Raw genomic sequence first — 17,876 nt, forward strand, 5'->3', positions numbered from 1 at the left:
TAGATAACTCCTGCCCCACCCACCACAGTTGATTTTTCTATTAAAGTACTGCCTATGGCAGGACTAAAGTCCTATGGAAAATAAGGAGTTAAGAGAAAAACAATAAATATTCCAATAAAATATGTGAAAAAATTAACTTCACTTTTGATTTTCACAACATAAAAATGAAGTCTATCGGGTTCCTTTATCTTTTATTCCAATGCCATTAATTTCCTTGCCTTCTTTTCTTTTTTACACATTTACTTTCAACACTTAATTAACAATTAGAGGCCATGCCAAAGGGTAAAATAAATTAGTTTACAGCATACACATCATCTTTCATGTGAACATAGTAATCTTTGGGGTGCCTCCGTAGCCAGTTGGGAAGGAGCAGCAGTGCGTAGCACACGCTTCTTGATTAGACCGGGGTTCAAGTCCATCACCACCAAATACGGAGGATACGGAAAGGTCAGGGAATGACCACTGCATATCCCCGGAGCAATATGCTCCTAAAAACCAAAAAAAAAAAAAAAAAAAAAAAATAGTAATCTTTAATGCAAACACAGTAAAACATTATGAAAACAAGTTCAAAATATGACTGAGAACAATAAATATAACCTTAATCAAAAACACAAAGATCTACAGAGGTAGTAATATATCTGTATGCAATGCCTTATATATTGGCACTAACTGGTGGAGGGGAGGGAGTGGGTAGAGCATAAACAAATTCTGTCTCTCTGTGCACTACTTACTATACCATCCTTCCACAATCTGTGGGAGATAATAGAAGTAATTGTGTTCTTTTGTTTAAGGAGACTGGACAGAACCATACGCATGTTTAACACACACACACACACACACACACACACACACACACACACACACACACACACACACACACACACAGATTGTGAAACCTTAGTATGTAATACAGAACCATGTTATCTCAAATCTGCACCTGATGAAGGATTATGTTTTAAATGCAGTCTAATTCCAGTATAAAAGGTAAGTGGGAGGGGAGATATTCTTATGAGAGGAAATCACTAATTCACACTTATTATTTATGAATTACACATTATGAATTATTTATGAGTTTACTTTACATAATACTATTGTGTAATAGTAGTATGTATTTTACATAGTACTATTCACGCATTACACAATGTGTTCAGTAATGTCTGTTTGTTGTCAGATAGGTCATAGCATCGAATATCCTTTTCCAGTAGATGCCAAACTGCTTAGCTGGGACGAGATTGAATGAGTGGGTGGCTATAGGAGGACAGAGAATTCATTGTCATATTCCTGAAACACTTAGCAACCTGCCAGGCCTTGTGGCATGTTACTTTGTTGATAAATGCCAGGTCTGGATACACTATCATCATGAAAGGGCATACTTGATCAGCGATGATATAAAGGTAGGTATTTGCATCGTGTCATCAATTAATGGGGAACAGAGAACATAGGGCATGCCATGAAAACAGTCCCCAAACCATAGCACTACTGCCTCTAGCCTGATGAACACCAACGGTGCATCTGGCTTTGTGTTGCATTTCTCTAAAAGCAGATGCATCCATTCAGCATTATTGAATGTTATTGAATTCCCACAGCACCTAGGAGTAACATCAACAACTGGCACAGCATTTATAGTGATGGCATAATAGTGCTTGTCACTTTGTCAGCACGAAGCCTACTGCAATGGGGAAAGGGTAGAACAGAGTTTGAACGAGGAATGATTTGCAGCACTATGAAGGGAGGCCAGCATCTTAGTAACTGTAGCCATTGTCGGCTGTTTGAGAGCTGCCCTAGTTAAGGTGTGGTGGGAATGGTCTGAAGAAGGACACAACCACCCAGCATGCCGGGACAGGGAGATCACCACTAATGGACAGTTGAGGGAATGGCAGTTGGCATAGGACAACAGGGCGGCTCATAGTCCTTTAATTAATGGCAGACTACAACCAAGGGTGTACAGAGAAATGTTTCTGAGCATAGCATTGAGCCAATGCTTTTCCAGATAGGCCTATGGAGTAGGCAGCCTTTTTCATGTGCCCATGTTGAAAGGGGGGGGGGAAGTCTTGTGGAACAGCCATTACACAGCAAATTTGACTCAGTGATGAGATGAAAATACTGGCTAACCTTGCTTGGTTAGCATTAAATTCATATAATGCCAGCTTTCCAAAGCAGCTGATATTAGCCAGTCTATTGATAAACTCTATGAAAATTAAGATCTTTCTGTATGTGATTAACTTTTATCATATATTAAATTAATATATGAATGAATACCCTTCAAAGGTTATCCTGCATAGTTTATCCTTATTATTTTTGCCCCTCGATAAACTTAAAAAGGATAAAGTTTGTTATATCAATATTGAATAAGTAACTTTAATTTTATGGTATGATTGTTTGGACTGTTATGCATGCTTTTCTTTTCTTCAATAAGAATTTCCATACAATAATGCTGTACATAATTTAGCATCCATATTAAGAGTCCATCAAACTGTACCTTTGTTAAAAGTTGTGTTAATCCTTATAAGATATAGTCTATTTCACATGCACTATACTGAACTGTGAATTAGTTACTGTGGTGACTATGTTTGTTTAGTCCTGATTATTATTATGGCAAATAAGTATATAAATTTTATTGCATTTATTAAGATACAATTAATTTTTGACAGGTTTGATTCCTTAACTGGGGTTCCTAGTATTCAGAAAACAGTTGCTTTTGAAAAAGCTAGCATACTCTTCAATATTGCTGCACTTTACACCCAAATTGGAGCCAAACAGGTCAGCATCATTTTATTATGAAGCAGTTTTGTAGTAAGATCAGTGGTTATGAATTTAAAATAGTAATAGTCTTAATTAATTTTGATTGTTCAGTCCCCCCCACCCTCCTTGTTCATTTTACAAGAGAGGAAATTATTCCTCTCTTGTAAATTAATTAATAATACATTGGTAAATTGTATAAAAACATTAATAATAAGAAGAAACAGGGAACTTCTTTTGTTTGTGCTTTTTTTTTATTTGGAGAAAAAAATTTTGGGGATTATACCCTGTGCCTAGTCTATCGTTGGGCAGGCTCTTGGTGACTTGCTGTACCATAACCATGCTTTTACAAGAGGATTTTCATCTTGCATTTGCAGAAATACTGAATGCATGTGCAGATTGCTGTTGAAAAATACAATGAACTTTAAAGCTTGTGAGTCACACCCACAGTTTTAAAGGACTAATGGGCTGCACTAGTATGCACAGAGTATGGCATTCGTGAAAGAAATATATTAAATAATTCCCTGTATTCCCACTTGATTATAACTACGTGGTCTTGTGACCAGCAGCATTTATAAAGGTTTTATTTAACTTTTTGTTGGTGTATCTCCTTTGAGTTCACTATTTGCTATTATTTTCAAATAGGTTTGGCACTGTTGACAGTTCCTTGCACAACAAATGTTGCAGGGATATACACAGTCTGCAGGCTTTGTGTGTCCTGCAGAATTTCATTCCCCACCCAAATGTGGAATGAAATTCTGAAGAACTAAATGTAAGAATTTCTGGTCTGGTGCTAAAGCAATTTCTCTTTATAAGATTTTTGTAGGAAGTAGCTTGGAAATTTGCCAATACATTAAATTTATCTCATTTTAAAGCATCTGATTAGGTTAAAAGCTTTCAAAAGTGCATTTTCAGGTGATGTGCTTGAGGTTAGTAACCTTGTCATTCGTTTCTGCCTACTTTCCAGGATTTGCAGGGAACTTAGTCCTGAAAATATTTCAATCCTGATAAGTGCATATTTTTCAAAGAATGCTTGACTGCACTAAAGTGCAGTCAAGTATACTTTGAAAAATATGCACTTGAAAATATTTCCACTTTTATGCAAATTCTCTTTTATAAAAGGGAATTTTTATAAAAGTGGAAAAATATCAAAGAGCATTGCAGTTTTGCTTGCAGCCACTGCAAAAGACATGTGCTACTGGTCACAGGAAAGTCTCAAAATCCATTTGTTTCAAATACAGTAAACTGTTTAAAATCCAGCACTTTACAATCTGAAATTTTTTAAAATCTGGCACATTTTTAAAAAAAAATTAAAATATGGAAATATTAAGAAAGCAATCTGACATTTGTACCAACAATCACATTTGTCTTGAAGAATCCATGTGAAAGTGAGTGACATTTCTTGCTATAAGATTTTTGCAGAACCATTGTGTCCTTTAAATTGTCTTTGCAACTAGCAAGATTTAAACTGCATAGGTGATTCAATGGTCTTAATTTTCACAATATAACAAACTTTTGCGACAGTTTACCTGGTATTGCACTGCTTTTAAGCAAATGCCTCACGAAAATGTTAATCGGCAATTTCTTTAAAAGATGAGAATACTGTGACAGCTTGCTTCAGGACTAACTGGTCCCTCATCAGATAGTAAAAAAAAAAAAAAAAAAAAGTAAACTGCAGCCGTTATCAACCCACTGCAGGATGGAAGCCTCCTCAACAATTCATGCTGAGGGGAAATGGACCATAATTTGGCATGCTGGTCCAGTGCGGGTTGGCAGATCGACCGTATTTAGCAGTCAGGGGCTTGAACTCCAGTCTACTCAGAGCGTGTGCTACTGCACTCTGCTTCTGACCACTCAGCTGTGGAGTCAGTAGGTGGTGTCAAATGGCAATATGCAGACAAAAGAGTTAAAGAAAAGTTGTTCAGTGTGAGCTGCCACGTGGTATACGAAATCAGAGTTTGCAAAGTTGTAATATAACTAAAGCTGTTTTGTCACTAGAGGACATCTGCTATCTGGTGAGAGATCAGTAAATCCTGAAATACTGACATAGCAGTGGCCAGTTAACCCTTTGGTGAAGCCATCTTTTTGAACATAATGCATTGCTAGGAAAGCTCATTACAGAGGTAACTTTATTTTGCTATGAGAATTAAGACCATTGCATTAGATCGTATGTATAGCTTAGCTTAATTTTCAGCACTCACCTCATATGAGGTGAGTGCTGAAAATGAAGCTAAGCTATACATACGATCTAGTTATTACATTACAGCACATAAGGACTCCTTAAAAAATCAAGGGACCATTGCATTATTAATGAAGTTTAAATCCTGCTGGCCACAAAACCAGATAAAAGGGCAAGGTAATTCCTATAAACATCTTATTTCTCTGAGGCCATATAGTTTTAGCTATATCATAACTTTGAATTTCCATTTTAGTGCTGTTTCTTATTCAGTAAACTTTTTCTAACTTGATGCAAACTCCCCTTACAAATCATAACTATATTTTTGGTCATAAATTGCTTGTGTGAATGAGTGATCAATCAACATCACTTTAGAACAACTGAGAGGAAAGAGATTAAATTCCCAGTGTGGGTACAGCTGGAAAAAGCAGGCTTCATTAAATCTACAGTTATTCTCTTCCGTAAACAGTAACTTACTGACATGTGCACACAATCAAGTTAATTTCAAGCAACCAAGGTTTTTTTTTTTTTTTTGAATAGTCATACAGTTTGTGAGATGCATGCCTACAGTAGGAAGACAAACAACAGGTAGTTTAAGTTCATTCACTTGGCTTCCCACTCTGTACTAACACTATGGAAGGGAAGGCTTTGACGTGAGTGACTTTGACAGGCTGTTTTTCCTTTCTGCTATTGTTATAATTGGTGGTGGTGGCAAAAACAAAACTTAGCAATATTTATATTTACAATGTAAATATGTCTAGTTGTTTAATGTTAATATTCTTCGAAACACGCTTCTCCAAATCTGTTCCAACACTTGGTATTCCTTAAAAATTACTAGTTGGAAAAGGAAGTGATTATCCCATTGTATAAGGCAATGTTTAGGCCACATCTTGAGTACTGCATAGAGGTCTCATTTTAGGAAGTATGTAGAACCTGCTAGAACAGGTGCAAAGAAGGGCAACGAAATTGGTGAAGGGAATGAAAGGGTGGTCTTGCCTAGACAGGTTTCAGTTCTGCAAATTGTATTCTCGAGACTAGGCACCTGCGAGGCGATCTGATCGAGGTTTCTAAAGCTTTTGATTGAGCGAGCATTAGTGCTGATGGCATTCTTCCTCTTACTCACACTACACTATCTGCAGCCTTATTGCAGAAGTGATCCTGTTTGTTTGTTTGCTTGTGCATATATCACTGAACAACAAATTTTGGGTCATATCTTGTTGGGAATGAAAGTAAGTTTACTTTATAGATTTTGGGGTGCTAAACATGGAAATAGTGCTTAAAATGGCAGGTTGGCTTTTTGAAAAAAGTAGTTTTTTATATTTATACAAGGTATTTTTTTATTTATATGGCAGTAAGCCATAGCTACGGACATACTTGTATCAGAGATGGATTTTTTCGCCTTTCGCTTGTATTCGGCTTTGGAAGCATCCCTTTTCACCATCCAACAATAATCAGCTAACATGGTGGCACTCCATTTGCTTTTGTATCTTTGTTCCATCACTGCGATGTCTTGATGGAAGTGCTCACCATGTTCGTCACTGACGGCACCACAGTTTGGTGGGAATAAATCCAGGTGTGAGTTTGTGGCATGTTATACCTTCATGGGGCCCAAGATAAAATGAAATTTGGTAGCCCCATCTAAAGAAAAAACTAATAAAGAACATTTTTAATTTCATTTTATTGTGACAAAACAAACAAATTATATGACCAAAGAACTAAATATAAAATTTCATCAAAATTAGTAAAATTATTTTTGAAAAAAAGTAATTTTCGCATTAATCTTCAAGTAAAGTTCATTGACCTTCATTATCATCATCAGTAATTCAGTCTTGTGACTTGTCAGTTCCTCTGATGGGCTGTCTCTATCTTTGTCTCTCTTGTGTCGTTTGTTTTAGTTCCTCAAAATTTTGAAGTCCTGCAACATGCCGATAAAGGTCTTTTTTGCTCTACCCTAGGGTGTTTTTTTCCCCCTCCACTGCATCCAGAAGCAAACCACTATGTCGAATCGTGTGGCCCACCCATTTCTTATTCTATCAAAAATTTTCCTTTGTTCTTGGACATGTCTTAATACTTCTACATTTGACACTTTTTGAGTCCATTTAATTTTTTTCCATCCTGCACCAGCACCACATCTTGAAGGCCTCAAGTCTCTTTGTTAGAATCCATGTCTCTGCTGCATATAGTGCCACTGACCAGATACATCTTTATTATCTTCTTCCTAATTTCTTGTGACATTGACTGTTTTTGCAATTGAAATTCTGGATTGAATCTCAGTTTGACATGAAATGTCCTGTGCAAATAACTGCCCCAGATACCTAAAGTGCTCTACCTGTGCTGTTCTTACTCCATGGATCTCATTTCGGAAGGGAATTAACCTTTTACCAATCATCATTGCCTTAGTTTATCTTCATTCCATGCTTCAGCACCTTCTTATTTAGTCTTTTGGTCATTTTTTGCAGCATAGCAGGGCAACCTGCTAGTATGGCCTGATTGTCTGCAAACTTAATAGCCTGTACTTACTTTTCACCTATTTTAATCCCCTACTTCTTATTCCCAAGTGTCTCCTTTATTATCACTTTGGCAAAAGCATTGAACAAATAAGGTGAAAGTAAGCATCTCTGTCTTACTCTCTTTTTAACTTTAGCCTTTCTGTTAATTCTCCCTTCACTCATCACCGCATTTTGTTTTCTATATAAGTCATAGATCAGTCCAATAATCTTCTTGCATCCAATTTTCTCAAGCAATGGAAATGGTTCTCCCCAGATTACTGTATCAAATGCCTTCTCATAATCCACAAAACACGGAGGTTTCTTCTCGTGTTACACATTTTTTCATCCAACACTCTCAACGTTCCAATATCATCTCTAGTCTATCTGCCTCTGTGAAAACCACACTTGAGTCATTGAGAAATTGTTCAATATGACTCTCCATACAAACTTTGATAACTTACAGTAGAATCTTGAATGCATGGATAATAAGACTTATAGTTCTGTAGTCTTGGCATATGGGTATGGGGATTATGATTGATTTGCAGAAATCCTCCGGCCAATGCTCATCCCTGCATATCAGCTCAAATAAGGCTTTCTTCAGATTTTCTCCACTGTATTTTAAAAGCTCTGAAGGTATGTTGTCAATTCCTAGTGCTTTGTTATTGCTAAGGGACTTTAAGGCTGTGTTGAATTCATCCTTAGATATTTCTTCCTCCATGTTTTCTTGTGTTTCATTGACCTTGGCAAGTAGAAAGTTCAGTTTCTGATAAAAATCACTTAAAAATATTATAAAAAAACAGCAATGAGTTTTGAAACTGATTTTGGGGCCCTACGCAGATGTCTTTTTTTGCCTATAGGATAATGCGCCACTGGTGTGAGTGCAAGAAATGCAACTTCGATGACATGCTGCACCTCTGTTTTTCGTATGAAGTAATGTGACACAAGCTGCCTGTAGTTGCTGGCTTTAATAACATTTCCTAGAAAACCAGTTGAAATATTTCGAAAGGAGTTTACTAGAATTACTAGGGTTAGAATGCATTTACTGGGGCATGTGGACGACTGAATGTGAAACTATGTGACTTCCTGTTTGTGCACTCCAGACAATCGGCTAAAAGAAAAGGAAGAAGGTAGAGATTCACCTGCTTTCCCCCCACGTGGCATGTCCTCCAGAAATGAATTTCGGATTGTTTGATTTGATTTTAGTGGGGAAATGAGAAATTATCATGCTGTTTCTTTTTCTTCATTTTAGCTCCAACATATTGTGATGTCACGTGACATCTTCTAGAAAGATAGACTTGCCCAGAGAAGAGGCAAAATGGCATAAGGAATGTGGCTTCTTTCTTCCAATAAATGTTGCCCCCCCCCCCCCCCCCGATGCCAAAGGTAAGTCACATAGTTTCACCTTGTCTGTTCTCTCCAATCAGTGTATTTTTACCGCTGCCATTAGACCATCAACCTCCTTACATACAGCGAGTTCACCTTCTGTTTGATAGAATTTATCTCATAGTCTTTATATTTCAAGTATGAAATGTCATCTTCAAAAATGATCTAGAAAATTCCACTATTGTAGTCTCGAGGGCCAAAAGCTCTGTCTTATTCTTCGGCAGTTTGAGATCCCTAATGAGGTCAGTAAGCTCACTTTCTGTGATCTTATGTGGTTCAGAAAGATAAAGGGTTTGACAAAATGGTGGATCCCTTAACCTAGATGGCTGCTGTACTTCTGCGTGTATATCAAGTTGATGCTCATCAATTTCTTCATCTTCATCAGAGTGTACTGAAAAATGGTTGGGTGGTTCAGGAATAGGTAGTACTTCACCGTGAGGCACTGGACGAATTGGGTACGTCACTATCCTCTTTTTCTTCATTGTCATCCCTTTTCTAATAGTAGGCACCATACAGAAGCAACAGTCTGTGACCTGATTTGTTGGCTCCCTCAATATCATGGGCACTGCGAAAGGCATAAAACATCCTTTTCAATTCACCAACTCTTGAATTTTGATGAACTGGTAGCAGCATATATGTGTGTGGAGCCCAGTTCTTGTCCTGGTCTCCTACTTTACTCCAAAAGTACAAGAAGTAGGTGTTTTTTGTGGCTCGAGTTAATGGATTCTTTCTTGAAGCTAACTTGACATACGTAAAAGAAGTCATCCAGACCATTTACACAATTATGAGGCATATTAATCTTACACAACACAAATACTGCACAAAAAGTAGGATCTCACAGAGACAACCTTTAACTGAGAACCCGTATTCGAGGATTACTGCGACAGAGTTGAAGATGCATTTGAGTCAACAGCAACTTATCACGTGGTAAGAACATGGTGGTGCTGAAACTGCGGTGTTGCCTTGTGTTTTGCCAAGAGGCACAGTTGACAATGTAGAATAACTCACTAATATGAGATCCCAACTGTAATTCGAAAAAAAAAAAGAGCCAGTTGGCAAATTTTAATGTGATTTTCGTGTTCAGCAGCATGAAATTAGTCAAAATATTTTCGTTTTCGTAACATTTTACGTGTTGGCTAGTGTAGTCTTTCAGGTTAAATCTATTTTCTTTGACCTGTTTAACAGGATTAGTCAAATTTGTTAGGTATTCCAGTTTTTCCTCTTCTTCAGTTCTTTCATCAGTTTCTGGAATATCTCTGGGTTTTCCTAGGTTTTTTTTCCTTTCTTGGCTTTCTTTATACTGAGGGGCGGGGATGGCTGGTACAGGTCAACCACCACTAATCCGGTTCCACTGGTAATTCAGACAATTTCCATGAACGTAATTTCAAATTTCCCAGGTCGGTGCACTTACCTGCTGCTATTGTTTTGGTGGTGTTGGTTGCAGCATCAGCTGTTGGCGCAAATTCGTAAACACTGACAAGCCATTCCCACTTGTTTTTCTGCATTTTTTTATTATAACCTGCTCATATTTAGCCCCAGCCATGGTTCCAATGCATGAAGGAAGTGCCTCTTGTGGTGTAAAGCGCAAACACCGTACATTGTCCATAACAGATAAAGTTGAACTTCTGAAAAAACTAGAAAGCAGTGTGGCTGTGAGAAGTTTAACTCTGCTTAATTGTAAATTCCAGCAATTTCTCTCAGTTCCTCTTATTTTAGTAATTTTCTTTTAGCCATTCCTTTTTAGATTTTTTTTAATAACACACTTGTACAAACTTGAGGAAAAACACATCACAGTATGGATAATACAGCACGCTAACGAACTTGTTTTCATAAAATCTCTAACAATACTGACAAACTTATTGCGACGTTCGAGAGTTTATTTTATCACAATTAATTTTATTTCGAGAGTTTATTTTATCACAATTAATTTTATTTCGAGAGTTTATTTTATCACAATTAATTTTATTTCAGTGCCCGCCGCACATGCAATAAACTAATCACAAACGACCTTCATATGTATGCCGTAATAGCCTCACACGTATGTGGCCGACATGGCTTCTCAAGAAATAAAGTAACCTACTGGGCCACGTCGGCCACATATATGCAACATAAAAAAGCAACCTTTTTTTTTTTCTTCTGATATTTTAAGCGAAAAAACGACAACACTGATATTACAGTATTTATTTTAGAATTACTAAACAAATTATTTGCTAAATATTTTTTGGCCCCTGGGGAATTTTTTTCTTAAACTAGCTTGACAGTCAATGTGTTAAAGGTAGGATGAGGTGGTTAGCTGTTGGGTAAACTTTATGTGCTAAAATAACCACCGGTGATCCGGCAAACTCAGTAATCCGGCACCCCACAGGTCCCAACGCTACTGGATTAGTGATGGTCGACCTGTATAAGTTTTCAGCCATTTTTTCCATGTTATATTGTTTCGTCATTATATGTGAGGGGGTTTAGATAAGTTTTCGGCTTCAGAAAGGAAACATGGCGCCAGTGGCAAATGAATGTCATTTTATTCAACATAGTTCCCCTTCCAGGTTGATACACTTGGTGCAACATTCCTGCAGAAATTCTATTGCATGGTAATAAAAGTCTTTGTCTTTGTCTGCAAACCACTCTGGTGGTTTGCAGACAAAGCTCCTGCCCACCGTAGCCAGGTGGGCAGGAGCAGCAGTGCGTAGCACATGATTCTTGGTGGTCACAGGCTTGGGGTTCAAGCCTGTGACCACCAAATACGGAGGATGCAGAAAGGTCGGGGAATGACCACCGCATATCCCCGGAGCAATATGGCCTTAGTTACTAATGCTCCTAAAAACCAAACAATAACAACAGACCACCTCTCTACTGCTGATATGATGTCTCTTGTGTCCCTAAATGTAGTACCTTTGAGGTGCATTTTGAGGTTGGGAACAGATAATAGTTTGAGGAATAAGGGGGGATGTTTAGTGATTTCATACTGCAAGTTATGAATCTTCTCCATTGCAATTCTGGCCTTGTCTTGGAGCATTGTCTTGGAGGAAAAGGATGCGTTTTGACAATTTTCCCTGCCTTGTTTCCTTCAAAGTGGCATGCAATTTGTCCAACATGACCATATAACGTTCAGCATTCAAGGTGGTGCCTTTTCCCAGGTATTTGCTGAATATTATCCCCTCACAATCCCAAAATATCACACCCATTACTTTCCCTGCATATTTCTGTCTGCGAAATTTTTTGGGTCGTGGTGATTCATCATGGCAACACTGCATGGATTGATTTTGGCCTCAGGATCATACACGTACAATGATGTTTCATCAACTGTCACTATTTGTTGAATAACATTTTCTTGCACTATTTGAAAAATGGTCCAAAAGTGCCTTCGCATAGCTGTTTGACACTCTAACGAGTGCAGTGATGTATAATTTATTGAGTTTGGACAATTTGAGCCAGTGTTTTTGATGATTTTTGTTTGGGAGGGTGGAGGTCAAAAATCATACGTGTCTTTTGCTATGAACAAAGAATCATTTCGAAATAAATCTAGTTTAAGGCTGTTTCCAAATTCCCCACACAAAATAACATTTATGAGTACTTTTTATAGTTAGTACAATCAATATCTTTCAATCTCTGAGCAGTTAAACAATCTAAATGTGCAAGAGTATTCTCATTACAGCGACCACCGCAGGACGACATCGCTGGATTTTGGATTTATATCACTGCATTCTTCTTTAAGATTCCAGAAATCCATTGTGAGCAGTGATATAAATCCAAAATCCAGCGATGTTGTCCTGTGGTGTCCGTCCACTGTCTCAATCAAGCAGAGATTTGAATTCTTTAAAACAGTGAGAATTCCACCATCGTTCATTTTACTAATCCCTCTCAGAGCCTTATAAACCTCAATCAGATTTCCTCTGAAGTGCCTTTTTGCCAAGCTCTGTAGCCCACATAATTGGATTCTTTCCTCCTGTTGTCGTTCTTCTGCTGATCTCACCATTCAAGTTACCTCCTTTGGACTCTTTCAAGACGCTCTAACTTTTTTTCAGACAAGGTCTCCATATTTGAACACAGTATTCCAAATGTGGTTTTACATTTGCCTTATACAGTGGGATTATGACATCCCTATCTCTGCAGAGCTGCACACACAGTTGAGCTAGCCTTGGATCATATACAAACCCCCTACCATAAAAAAAAAATGTATGCCGTATGCTGCCATTGCAGGCTTTATCATCGATGAGGTTCAATTCTTTCACAATCTGAATTTGATGTTTGTTTCTGCTGGATCCCTGGCCACATTGGGATCTTAGGAAATGATTTGGAAGTCAAATCAGTGACCCTTTTTAACTCTTGCCTGTTAGTCTCTTATACAGACTACAGGCAATTAGTACATAAGAAACTGGTGTCCCAATGGCAACACTCATGGCGGCAGGCAGTATATGAGATTAAGCCTGTAATTGAACATTGGTAGTTTAGTCTTAGGGAACCGTAAAGAGGAAGTTGTTCTATCTCGGCTCCGCATAGGACATTGTCACTTAACACATTGCTATTTCTGAGGGCAGATATTCATCATATGTGTAGAAATTGTGACACAGTTTTAACAGTGTGTCATATTTTAATTGAATGTGCTTATTTTAGTTATGATCGTCATTTGTCTTTTACTATCTGTCTGAGCTACTCAGACAGATTTTATCAGACAATGACAACGTGTCAGATATATTTAAGTTTTTACAACTTATTAATTTATATAATTTTATCCAGAATGTTTTGTTTTATGCTTTATAACTGTTTTATATCATGTACTCTTTTACAATAATTTATTAAATAATTATAATGTACTTTTATATTTTTTTACCTCTTTGACTTGGTGAATTATAGCCTCAGATGCTGAAACACCATAAAACTCTGAAACAATCAATCAGTCAACCTCCCTGTCTTTACAGGATCATCATCATCAGCCATTTTCAATCCACTGCAGGATGAAGACCTCTCCAGCAACTTTCCAGTTTCTTCTGTTTTGAGCACTGGCCATCCATTTACTACCCACAAACTCATGAATTTCATCTATCCATCTTCGCCTTTGTCTTCCAGGTTTTCTTCTAGCTCCTCTTGGGTACCATTCTGTTATTTTCTTAGTACATCTGTCATCATGTCTTCGAGCTGTGTCCTGCCCAAGACCATTTTAGTTCTTTAGTTTTGATAAGAATGTCCTTTACTTGAGTTTGCTGCCTAATCCATGTGTTTCTCTTCTTATCTAACAGTCTGATTCCTAATATAATTCATTTCATTCTTCACTGTGTAGTTCTCAGCTTCTCTTCCATTCTTTTGGTGAGTGCCCAAGTTTCACTTCCATAAGTCATGGTGGGGAGTATACATTGGTTCATTATTTTACGTTTCAGACAAACTGGGATATTACTCTTCAGCATGTGACTATATTTCCTGAATGGTATCCATCCAAAATTTATTCTTCTCTTGACTTTCAGCTATTTATCATTATTACAGCTAATAACTTGTCCCAGATAAGTACAGTGGATTCCGTTTATTAGGGCCACCGGTTAATCGGGGCAGCCGTTTATTTGGGAAAAATCTTAAAAAACAAAAACCAATCGAGAAAATAGCCAGGGTTTACTTCGCTTAATTGGGACAAAATGCCGTTTAATTGGGGCAGGAGACCTCAGCACTGGAGATTACCCTACGATTGTCTCTGACCGTACCACGTAGTTCGGTCGGATTTCTGGAGGTCACAACCATAAAACAATAAAAACAATTAGCAGTCACCTGTTTATTGGGCTTTTCTGTTAATGAAATCTATCATAAAAGGACAGTAAACTCGATCTTATTGAATTTGCGGTAATACCGACAGCTGAAATTCTGTGGGTTGTTATGGTAAAATGTGTTTACACTTCCATGGAATCTTCAATCATATAAAAAAAATAATTTTCAGAATCTTCTCTTCATTCCTATTTTTAAAGCTTCATAACTTGTTACTCCATTCTCACTTGCACATGTTGTGTTACTTGCAATTTGTGTGTATCATGTTCTTTGTTATTGATTGCTTATTTTTTTACTGTTTTAAATTTCAGCCTCCACCAACAAAAGTCAGTGAACAGAAATGTCAACTAGTTTAGTTAGTATGTACATATTACAGTACATATTAATTATTCCGATCATCACGTATATTCTTCCGATTTTCACGTATCATTTAATTTTTTAATTGGTAAGGCAATAAAGGGTAAATTTGTACTTAATATATCTTTACTTTTATAGCCTGTGGATAATATTCCTCCTATTTCCGCTAATTAGAATCGCTGTTTATTAGAATTAAAATTAAATTCACAAACATGATCATAATGATCGGCGCTTACTGCACATCGTATAGTGAACGGTACTTTACTATTTTGAGTTCGTCGTAACGTGATTTGATTGTACAGTGAACTAATTGTAAAGGTGGGGTTAAATTGTATTTTTAACTACTTATGTGAAACTTCGGATAATTGGGGCAGCCGCTTAATCGGGCCAAAATGCACTAGTCCCGATGTGTCCCAAATAACCGGAATCGACTGTATATGACTTCACCTTTTCAATTACTGCTCCTTCAATCATTATATCCCTTTCTGTGGCATACTTGTTCATCATTACTTTTGTCCAAAATCCTTACTAACTGTACATAACTGATTAAGATTTTCCTCTAATTCTTTGGGACGTGGCTTATGACCACAACGTCAACTGCAAATCGTAAATGGTTTAGGTACTCTCCGTTCACATCGACTCCTTTCTGTGACCAGTCTAATCTTCTGAAAGCTTCAAGGGCAGCAGTAAACAGCTTCGGAGATATTGTGTCTCCTTTCCTTCTTTCTCGATTTTAAATTTTCTACTGTCTTTGTCTAGTCTAATAAAGGAGGTAGCACTCTCATATATTTTCTTCAAAATCATAATATGTGGGGTATCTATGCCTTGTCTTTCCAGTGCCCGAAACATTGCCTTATGCTGTATGGAGTCAAATGCCTTTTCATAATCCACAAATATCTTTACACGATAACATTTGATAAATCACTGATAGGACACCATGGGCTTTCCTGGCTGCATGTTTACACTGTTCAGAAACCTTTATCTGCCCATATTGTAACTTCCAGATCCGTTTCCTCCACTGTTTTTAATTCAGTCCCACCAAGTGTATAATTTATTTGTGGGTTGCTATACCCCAAGTGTAAGGAAATGATTTGGCATTTAGCAGCATTAAAATATAGCTGCCACTTTTCTGACCATCTTTGAAGTCTGTCGAAATCAGTGTTTCCCAACCTTTTTTAATTATCATCCCCTAAAGGTTTTTAGACATTTTTTCCCTAATTGCTCCCCCCCCCCCCATGAAATTTTAAACAAGAAAATACTTCATGCTTACTCTTTTTATTCAATGGGATCCCTGAGCCTGATGCTTCTTAGCTAAAAGTTCAATGTTTGGTATGATGTTAGTAATTTTAATTCTAATGTCTGCTCTTGAACATATATAATTTCTGTTCTTTTCCTTTGTTAATATTTTATTTACTGAACTAAAACCACTTTCAACCATATAAGACATAGGAAAACAAAGAAGTATTCTGGCCATTTCAAACCTCATTGTTGGATAAAGAAGTTTAGTTCTTTTTGATCCCTACAACTCAACCATTCCACCTTTTTAGAATTTATATTTGCATTCTTCGTTACATTTCAATTCAATGAGTTCTTGAATTTCTTCACTAGCAGACCCAGCATCATATCCAATTGGATCTAACATCCATGGCTTCACTTCAAAAGAAAATAAATCTGAAAATCTATTTTTCATTTCACTTTTTAAAGAACGGAAATGAATTGAATAATTGTTAAGATCATTCTCAGTGAGTGGGTCATTGATTTCGGTTAACTCCTGCATACCACGAAATTAAATTAAATTGCTTTTAAATATTTCCAGTTTTTCAGTGAAGGCTTTTAATACGCGTTTGCAGTCTATCACCGTAATTAATTTCTTTTGAAGTTGAAGTGATACTTCATTAAGTTTTTGAAAAATCCAAGCCATATAGTATATGTTGTTTTTGTGTTTGGTGATCTCCTTTGCTAAATCAGTGTCTCCTTTGCTTTCTTTAAAACTAATTATCGTATCATAAAGGTTTACAGATCTTGTTAGACAGTTTTCTTTAGAAAGCCATCTGACTTTTATATGTAAAAGAAGCCTCACATACTGTTCTTCATTATCAACACAAAATTTTGTGAAAAGGCGATCATATTTGCTAAGTCACTTCATTTTATTGATGGTTTTAATAAATTAAGATTGATAAAGAACTGGGCTATTTTTTGCAACCAGCTGCCAGTGCAAAATGCAGTGTATTTCAAGAACTTCAGGACATATTTCCTTTAGGTGGACTATAAAACCTTTGTCTTCCAACCATGGAGGTAGCACCATCAGTGGCACAGGATACTAAATTTTCCAGTGGTACTTGTTTTTCATCAAACCATGTTTTTAGAGCAGCAAAAATGGATGCTCCAGTACAGTCAGTTTCTATAGATTTACAAATATCTCTTCTTGAAATTTACAATCATCATCGAAATAACAAACATATTTTGAAGAACCTTATTGTCAGTAATTACAGATTCATCAATCTGAATACAAACTTTTCCCATTTTTAGTTTGTCAATTAGCTACTCTTCAATGTTAACTGACATCTCATCTGTTCGTCTTCGAATTGAATCATTGCTCAGTGGCAGTGCTTTTAAAATAATGGAAGGATTTTGTTGCATCACCGTTGAAATTACATTTCTAATGGAAGTCGTATAACAGTCTTAGCAACTGATTGAGCATTACCAGTTTTTTTGCAATGATTTCTGCAATTTTATAAGGCTCAGTCATTCCATAGTCATTTGTTTGTGTGTTGTTCTTAAATAAGGAAGTAACAGTGTTACATTGCTCAAAATTTAGTTTTAAATTTTTAAAATATTCGATATGTTTACCAACTTTATCAGGATGTTTCCTTTTTAAGTAATCTAAAAGTCTTGATGGTTTCATAGCCTCATTTGAAAAATAGCTATATGACTCTGGAAAGAACCGATGGGGTGATCCTCCAATGTATTACAGCCTAAACAAATGT

At 36.8% G+C, this 17,876-nt stretch overlaps 1 protein-coding gene across 1 annotated transcript in view; it reads left to right on the plus strand.

Moving 5' to 3' along the window:
• Rhp (GTP-Rho-binding protein rhophilin) overlaps nt 1-17,876 on the plus strand; it is a 198,898-nt gene that overhangs the window by 81,431 nt on the left and 99,591 nt on the right. Inside the window, exon 7 of the mRNA XM_090376941.1 lies at nt 2,652-2,760. Coding sequence (XP_090233067.1) covers nt 2,652-2,760 — 109 coding nt within the window. The remainder of the gene's footprint in view (nt 1-2,651; nt 2,761-17,876) is intronic.

Source organism: Mastigoproctus giganteus, chromosome 7 (assembly GCF_048544385.1).
Source record: "Mastigoproctus giganteus isolate SK-2022 chromosome 7, ASM4854438v1, whole genome shotgun sequence".
In the NCBI taxonomy this organism is placed as follows: Eukaryota; Metazoa; Arthropoda; class Arachnida; order Uropygi; family Thelyphonidae; genus Mastigoproctus; species Mastigoproctus giganteus.